Source organism: Glycine max, chromosome 12, assembly GCF_000004515.6.
Source record: "Glycine max cultivar Williams 82 chromosome 12, Glycine_max_v4.0, whole genome shotgun sequence".
Taxonomy (NCBI): Eukaryota; Viridiplantae; Streptophyta; class Magnoliopsida; order Fabales; family Fabaceae; genus Glycine; species Glycine max.
In genome coordinates this window covers 9,481,396-9,489,668 of record NC_038248.2, presented here as the reverse complement: position 1 = coordinate 9,489,668, position 8,273 = coordinate 9,481,396, and the positions used below count along the sequence as shown (strand labels likewise).

Genomic DNA, 8,273 nt, shown 5'->3' with positions numbered 1-8,273 from the left:
TGCCACTGACATGGTGGTTGATGGTATGATGGATGAAAACATCATGTCAGGACCTTCCAAGACCTCATCCAAATCCCTTTTTGTATGAACAACTCACATCTTTATTTGCCATAGTGAAAATTTGGTGTTGTGATTCAAAAACACGAGCAACAAAGATAAAGAAAGAAGGGTAAACACACAAATTTAAAATGAAAACCCTTGACAAAAGAAAACTCACAAGTAAAGCAGAAGCAATTCACTATATCAAAAATTGGTAGAAGGGAAATATAGGAAAACAACTGCCACAATACTATTATATAAGTACATATAAACCCCTATAACCCAAAAATATAAAGGTTCATCCATCTATGTTGAATCAAGAATTGGAATCACCAACTCTAACACTCTCAAAATTATTGATCTATAGACATGGGAGTAATTTTGTTCATTAGAATGAGCTAATACAATTGACTTTAACCCCACAGATCATCATATATTGGAGTAAAATATTCAGATTCTGCCATAGAGGGAACAAGTAGTTCGCTTGGAACGTGGGACATGTCAGCCACATATGGTTGTGTCCAAAAGTTATCAACGGCTGCCTTTGTGTATGCATCGAGAAAGCCGCCAAAGTCATTATCCACAACAATACTTTCACTGGTTGATCCATGCAGAGAATCAAGGGTGTTGCTATTGCTACAACTTGTACTTTCAAAAGAGACATTAGTATCTCCTAAATCCATTTCACATGGGGCATCAAAGGAAATGTCATCAAGATTTAGTTCCGTCCAGAAACTTTCATTGTATGAATCCAGAAAACCGAAGTCATCATCTTCAAACACCAAATTTTCCATACTGGCAGCAGTGGAATTATCTGATGTTATAGATGAAAACTCGCTGCAGGTGGATGAAACTGGAGATGATGATGAATTATCTGACATCAGAGAAGAATTAGCTGGAAGAGTAACAGTTACACCCTTGTTGGGAACCTTATCTTTTGATTTTGAGGTTCTAGCTTCTTCATTTGTGATTGCGTTTTGTTGAGACCACTTCTTGAGTGTGGTGTGCCAATGGTTTTTTATTTCATTATCTGTTCTTCCAGGTAACTCAGCTGCAATAGCAGACCATCTGCAAGTGAAGGATTAATGATCAGTTAATTAACATTCCAATATTACAATATTCACTTTATTAACCCATTCCAGATATAGGAAGTGATCATACTTGTTACCAAGTTTTTTGTGCATTCTAATGATGCATTCATCTTCTTGTTGAGTGAAGTTCCCTCTTTTGACATTTGGCCTTAGATAATTCATCCATCTCAGTCTACAACTTTTGCCACATCTTGCCAGACCTAAAAATCAATACACCAAATAGAGAATTAATAAACATTTTCTTCCATGACTATAATAAATCTTCACAAATTTATGACAAGTGTTCAAATAAATATATACCAGCAAACCTGGGAAGTTGGCGCCAATTCCAGGAGCCATATCTAGTGACATAAGCAATTAACTTTCTATCTTCCTCCGGAGTCCAAGTACCTTTCCTCGTTCCACTTTTGTCACAAGATGGGGTTCTCACCATCTTTGTGATAAACAGAGAAACTTAAGACTCAGTGTGTTAATTAGTGTTTGTGTAATTCTCTTTTGGTTCTGTTGGTAAGCAAGCGTGTGTGTAAGAATGGTTTCTGTTTTGGACCAGTCACTTATTTATATGCTTCACGCGTTCACATACCAAAACGTGTTTCATGTTCAACACTAATATTTAAACAGAAAATCCTATAAATAAAAGATACCTGTTATGACTTCCAGATAAGGGTCTTTCTCAGCATGTACTATTAATTAATAACTGTTCGTGTCTCGTATTCTAACTGGTCAAAAAAAGTGTTTCTTCTTTGCTTCACATATAACATAATATATGGGGTCATGGGGAGACAGTGACATTATCGGTCAACTGCTACTTAGTATCTTCTAAGAACGTAACACGAAACTTGCGTGCCACCTTTTTGTAAATAAACACGTGAGGAAAATATACTAACATAAACTTAACTATGAATTGCCGTCAACTCATGTAACTGGTGTTTCCGGTACCTAAAAATTACTCCTAGCTAGTTAGAGTATATTTAAAGGAATTCAATGTAATCATTAAAAAAAATGTTTTCCTAGTTAATTCTATATCCCCTTCCAGAAAATGAAAGCGAATTTTCTTTTTGGTTTGAAACAAAACTAAAATATTAAGAAAATAAATATTACTGGTATTTTATGTAATTGGTGGTCATTAATTTTAGAAGAGAAAAAAGCTTTCATGAAAAAATATATGAAAAACTAATATCCGATCTATGTAAAACGAAATTTATATAAAAATAGTAAACTTTTAATTTCTGGCTAAGGGAGATCAAATATTCTAACTTTCTTTTTCTTCTTTTAATCTTTTGAGAGCTATTTTTTTCTTATTCAACGCACGCTAAAATGATTAAGAATAACGCGACTTCGCTAAAAGAATTAAAGCTAGTCTTTCTCCTGGAGCATGGTACTGTGAGTTCACTAACTATGTGTTTGGATGAGGAATTTAAAGATTTCTAGGAAATTCAAATTCATAGCATTTTGATTGCTTTGATTTAAATTCCTTTTATTTTGTAAATATTTTGTTTGGATGAGGCAATTCAATTTCTTCAATTTCTTGTATTTTAATTTCCTTATTTGGATAAAGTAATTCAATTTCAATGAAATTTAAATTTTTATTTTTAAATATTTATTTAAAAATTAAAATTTCAATATTGAATGAAAATAAACATGAGTCATTTTTTAAATAGTTAAATATTTAAAATAAATTTAATGTTATAAAATATATAATAATAAATTTTTTTAATACTTAATAATTAAATAATCAAAATAATTTTAATGCTAAACAATTTTGAATCTTATACAATATTTTTGTAATAACACAAAAAAACTTGGATTAAACAATATTGCAAAATTAAAAGATGAATGATATGTAATTCTTTATTCTTGTTTAAAAAATTAATTACCTCGTCTTGCAATAATTTTAAAAAATATATTAAAATTAAATAATTATGTAATTTAAGGACAATTATCTCGTACAAGATTCAGATGATATTAATTTCATTGTTCGCACGGGAAGAAAATTCAAATTGTTAATAACGCATCAAATTTTTAATAACGCACTAACGCATAAACACGAATCAACACAAGCATTACAAGGTCTTAATTAATCAAGTTCCAAACAAAGATCTTAAACAAGAATTACAAGGTCCAAATTGAAAAAAAAAACGTTCTTCATTCCATAATCTTCATTCATCATCAAGTGTAAAAGGTCGAGGAACCTGAATAATTAACATCCAATGCTGCCATTTAGGGGAGAAGAAACAAGATAATATAAGTCACAAGAGGAAAGACAAATAACTAAAGTGAAAATATGAGCTCAATTAGGCATAAAAAAGACACAAATTTATAATTTGAAAATTGAAATTGGAAATGTAGACAAAAGGTTACTCACCAAGTTTCATTCTCCAAGATGTGTTAAAACATAATTTGTCTTTTGGTGAATTGGAAGGGCTTTCACAATAGCTAACTGTTTTGGATCGTCAGCTAACCATTTAATAGCTTTAGCCCATTGTTGTCTATTAAGATCTGGTATCAAAGATGTCTCACGTAATACTTCTTGAATATCTTCATCATCAACTTTACCATCCATTTTTTCCACCATTCGGTTAAAAGAGTTCGCCATTTTATCCAAAGAAGCTGCTATTCCTTCTTTTTCTCCCATCTTTCTCTTGTGAGGATGTGTGCCAGAAGAAGTCGAACCTTGTCTTTTTCCTTTTGTATTAGAGCTTGGTTCTTCTAAATCTATGGCAGTAGCACCTAACCCCATGAATTCCACTTCATTTGTTTCTCTACTCATCGCTTCATCAGCATCCATAGCAGTTTCAGCTCCATGACCGGTGGCTCTATCTTTAGCACACAAATCCACTATATCATCCCAATTTTGAAGCACCTTGTATCGAAACGGTTTAGCCGATTTATGCGACTGGAAAACAAAGAAAAAGTCAAATCCAATCTACTTTGAATAACAAATAGCAACATTTTAAAGAATACTTACAGTGCAATATTCATTCCAAGCATTTTCATTCTCAACTGTGATCATGTGCTTAGTGCCATCCCAATCAAATCCACTCTGGCCAAGGATGTCACTTACAATACCATACCACGATCTCCATAATTTGATACGGTTTTTGACATTATCTGATGTGACATTAACATTGAAGCTTGTAGATAACACTACGGTTGCAGCATTCAATGCTGACCTTTTCCAACCTCCGTCACCCTTGTTGCCCAAATTCCTTTGATCTCTAAGTACATCAGCCAATACACGTTCCATTTCCAAATTCCATGTAAACTAACTTCTTGTTTCCTCATTATTTTTTCCTAAAACTTTTCTTTTGTCCGTCATTTTTTCATTAGATGACTTCATTGAAGTTAATGTCACTTATTCAACCTGCACATGACATAACAAATAGTAGATATGACCTACTTTATTCATTTGACTAGTCCACTGCACAATCATAGAAAATATTTCAAGCAAAGTTTTTATGCAATAGCAAAGTACATAAAAGTCTATCTTCAATAGAAAAGTACAATAGTAACAAAGCACACAAAGTATGTCAGCAATAGCAAATTACATTTAAAAAAGAACTATCCCTAAGAAAAGTTTCTCCTAACTTGATAGTTAGCAAACATATTCATAGCTAATGTATCTCGAAATCTTGTCCATTCCTCGGTAGCTTGAATAGTTGTGATATCATCTATGACATTATTTTGAACTTCTTCCCTTGATTGATGGACTAACTCTTCATCAACAACAGATAAAAATTCTAAGTCTTGAACTTCTAAAAGTTGATCAGTTTGTTGTTCGTCTCTTATGAAATTGTGTAACACAAAACAAGCATTGATAATTCTTATTTGTGTCTTTATATCAAAAAATGAAGGAGTTCTTAATATACTCCATCTTTTTTTCAAGATCCCAAATGATCTTTCTATTGCATTTCGGGCACTTGCATGACGAAGATTAAATAACTCCTTATAACTTTGAGGGGTGTTTCCAATCCACTCATTGAGATGATATCTAGTCCCTCGATATGGTGCTAAAAATCCCGGACCATTGGTATATCCCGCATCCACAAGAAAATACTTACCTACAATGTTTAGAATAACAAACATAGACTTAAACTAGACCAAAAAAAAAAGAAAAAAATTATTTCTAAGAAATATTACCAGTTGGAATTTCAAGTTTGTTTTGACGACGTAATGCATCTCGTAATACTCAAGAATCTCCTGCAGACCCTTCCCACCCAGGTAGCACATAAATAAACCTTAAATCTGGACCACAAGCAGCTAACACATTTGTAGAGACATCACCCTTTCTATTACGATATCTAGGTCTCTCATCAGGAGAAACTGTAACCGGAATATGAGTCCCATCAAGTGCTCCAATACATCTCTACAAACAAGACAATTTTTTTAGATTCTAAGAAAATTTTATAATTAACTAATTTCTCCTAACAATTGATAAACTTACCTCAAACCATCTCCACTTGTTTGCTTCCGCACCTTCTAAAGTACAGGGTTGAAAATTCAAATAGTCTTTGCTCACTTTCATTACCGCTCTCAAGACATCATTGAATTGCCTACTTATGGTTTCTTTAGATCTACAATAACTAAATTGCACTACCCTATATTTTAGGTTGTGAGCAAGGATATGTAAAAACATTGCTACTGCTTCAGTTGTTGGAACATTTCTTGTTCTTACTAATCCACCCTTTTCTTGTAAAATTCTACAAAGGTTAAAAAATGCATTTTTACTAAGCCTCAATTTTTCAATGCAATCTTTATTTGTTCCTCTATAAAGACGATTAAGGAAGCTGTGACGTTCTAGTTCCCAATTACGGGTTGGTTCCTTAACAAAATAGTTATTATGATACCATGTCACTACACCAATGACCATATGAACAACACAAGCAGCAGCTAATAAGATTATCTTCTTATACTCTTCTCTTTTACGTTTTCTTGAAGTCATTGCAGTATCAACTATGCTATGATCCATTTCTTCTCAATCCAAACTGCATGATAATGATATAAGATAATATGTGCATATATTATTTGGAGATTTAAAACAAATATCTAGGTAAAAGATGTAAAACAATAATACTAGTGCAATACAAAGATGATCAACTAAAAACAATGATACTATTAAATAGGATATGAATATGATGTGAAAAATGATTGAGGAGACATGAAAATGTTTCTCAGAGATTGGATTCAAAATGCGTGGATAGTTTTTTGTTAATAAAAGAAAGTGTACAGTTCATTTAGAAAGGATAGATGGTAAATTTCTCTTCTTTTTAACTTATTTGAGTTCTTAATTTTAAGTTCTTAATGCATGTTTAAGTTACTTGGGCCACTATCCCAACAGGATCAGTGTTACAATCTTCAAAAACACGTTTATTTCTGCTATGCCAAAGAACATCTAGCACCACTGCAAACTATTTAATCTGCACTATTTGTCCCTCTATTTTAAAATATTTGAAACAGAGATATCGGATTCATTTATTTTAGAAAATATATAATTTTAGTTTAATTTTCAATTTAATTTACTTATATTTTATTTCTTTATTTTGATCCAATTGAATCATAAACTTTTTTTTAAGAACTAAACTAAATCTATTAAAATATTTTTATAATAATTTTGTTTAAATGTAGTTATTATAATTACAAATTGTTAATCAGGAATTTTCGTGAGTTGGATCAGTTTGGCTTTAGGTTAAAATCATAGCCGAATTAATTGGGTTGGGCTGATTTGAGTTTTGAAATATTTTTTTACCATTTAAGTTTTTTTCTATAATTATCACTTTATATATATATATCATTAATTTTTTTTCATCTAAAATATAATAAAAAGAAAATTATCAATTTAGCCACTGAATTTATATTTTACTATCATTTTAGTTCCCACGCATTTCATATTATTTTGTAAGATTAATTAGATACCTCTCCAGCGTTCACCGTAATGACAAGCGGAGTAAACCAAGATCCTGGCCCTGCAAAAAGATTCCATTAGAGGATACCATCACATGCACAAGAAATTCAACCTTTAACTTCATGAGTGAAACAAAGGAGATCGTGCACATTTTTTTCAAATAATATAACATGTAGATATCCAATAGAACAATGGACACAAGCAAATAAGAAATTAGCATATTCAGGACAAACAAAAATAAAATAAAATACACATAAGAAATGGGAACAACAACACATGACACACGGGCAAAAGAGTAATTTTGAAAATCAGGGAATCGATAACCCGATGGAAAAGGTCCCAACTCCAAAATTACAGTTCAAACATATAGATAAATAAAAAATATTTAAGTACAATAACAATTAACAGGTATCACAAAAAGGTAGATAGTTCCATTGCATTCATTTGATTCTTTTTTTGTTTTGCAGTTGTTAATTGCAAACCTGAAAATTCCAACATTGTTACTAGTTAGCAGAAAGCTCTACATCTGCCAATTGAATAGTTAACATTGTTACTTGTTATTCCAGAATTGTAAATTAGTGATAAAAAATAATTAAAAATAGTGGATAAGTTAGATGATAATTGAAAATTTAATAGTTTATAAATATAAAATGAAATGAAAAGATTTTTAATTTTCTTACTGAATTTCAGAATTCGCTACTGTACATATTTTTAGAAGATAATTATTTTATCCTAAAAATTAGAATTGTAAATTTTTTTACTTCTAATTTTAATTTTTTATGAAATTAATTAAATAAATGAATTTATACTATAATTTATTGGTTTTGTATTGTAAAAATTATATATCTATATAAAAATATATAAATGGGGCATTTACTTTTGATGTCCATTTTTATTTAATAGATTTTGCTCCAAAATTAATTAAGAAATTATTAGTTCCTTCTCTTTCATTGCTCATGCACCCAACCTCAATTGTTATCACAGTAAATAAATTAAGGAACAAGTAATTTATCTAATATTTATATCTTGTTATATTTGTGGGACCATCAAAATTTCCTCTCTCCACTATAGTAGCAAGACCTATTCGTTACTGTTTGTGCTACTTTCATTTTCCAATCTTGTTCAAGAGGCAAATCAGATGAATTCCAAATTGTAAGTGTTACAACATAATGATAGTTTATGAATTGACTTAACCTTCTTTGTACTTTTGAGGTTAAGCTGACTAATTTTATGTTCTTCAT

At 30.9% G+C, this 8,273-nt stretch overlaps 1 protein-coding gene across 2 annotated transcripts; it reads right to left on the bottom strand.

The window, feature by feature from the left end:
* Positions 1-269: 269 nt before the first annotated feature.
* LOC778184 (transcription factor MYB30) lies at positions 270-1,668 on the bottom strand. 2 transcript variants are annotated; one of them, XM_003540822.5, is made up of 3 exons: positions 1,431-1,668; positions 1,201-1,330; positions 270-1,107 (listed from the first exon to the last, which is right to left on the bottom strand). In XM_003540822.5, exons 1-3 carry the CDS (start codon positions 1,561-1,563, stop codon positions 453-455), a joined length of 918 nt encoding a protein of 305 aa, XP_003540870.1. In that variant the 5' UTR covers positions 1,564-1,668; the 3' UTR covers positions 270-452. The 2 variants fall into 2 exon arrangements, with proteins under 2 accessions (XP_003540870.1, XP_006592407.1); XM_006592344.3 differs by having other exon boundaries at positions 1,439-1,595.
* Positions 1,669-8,273: the final 6,605 nt, after the last annotated feature.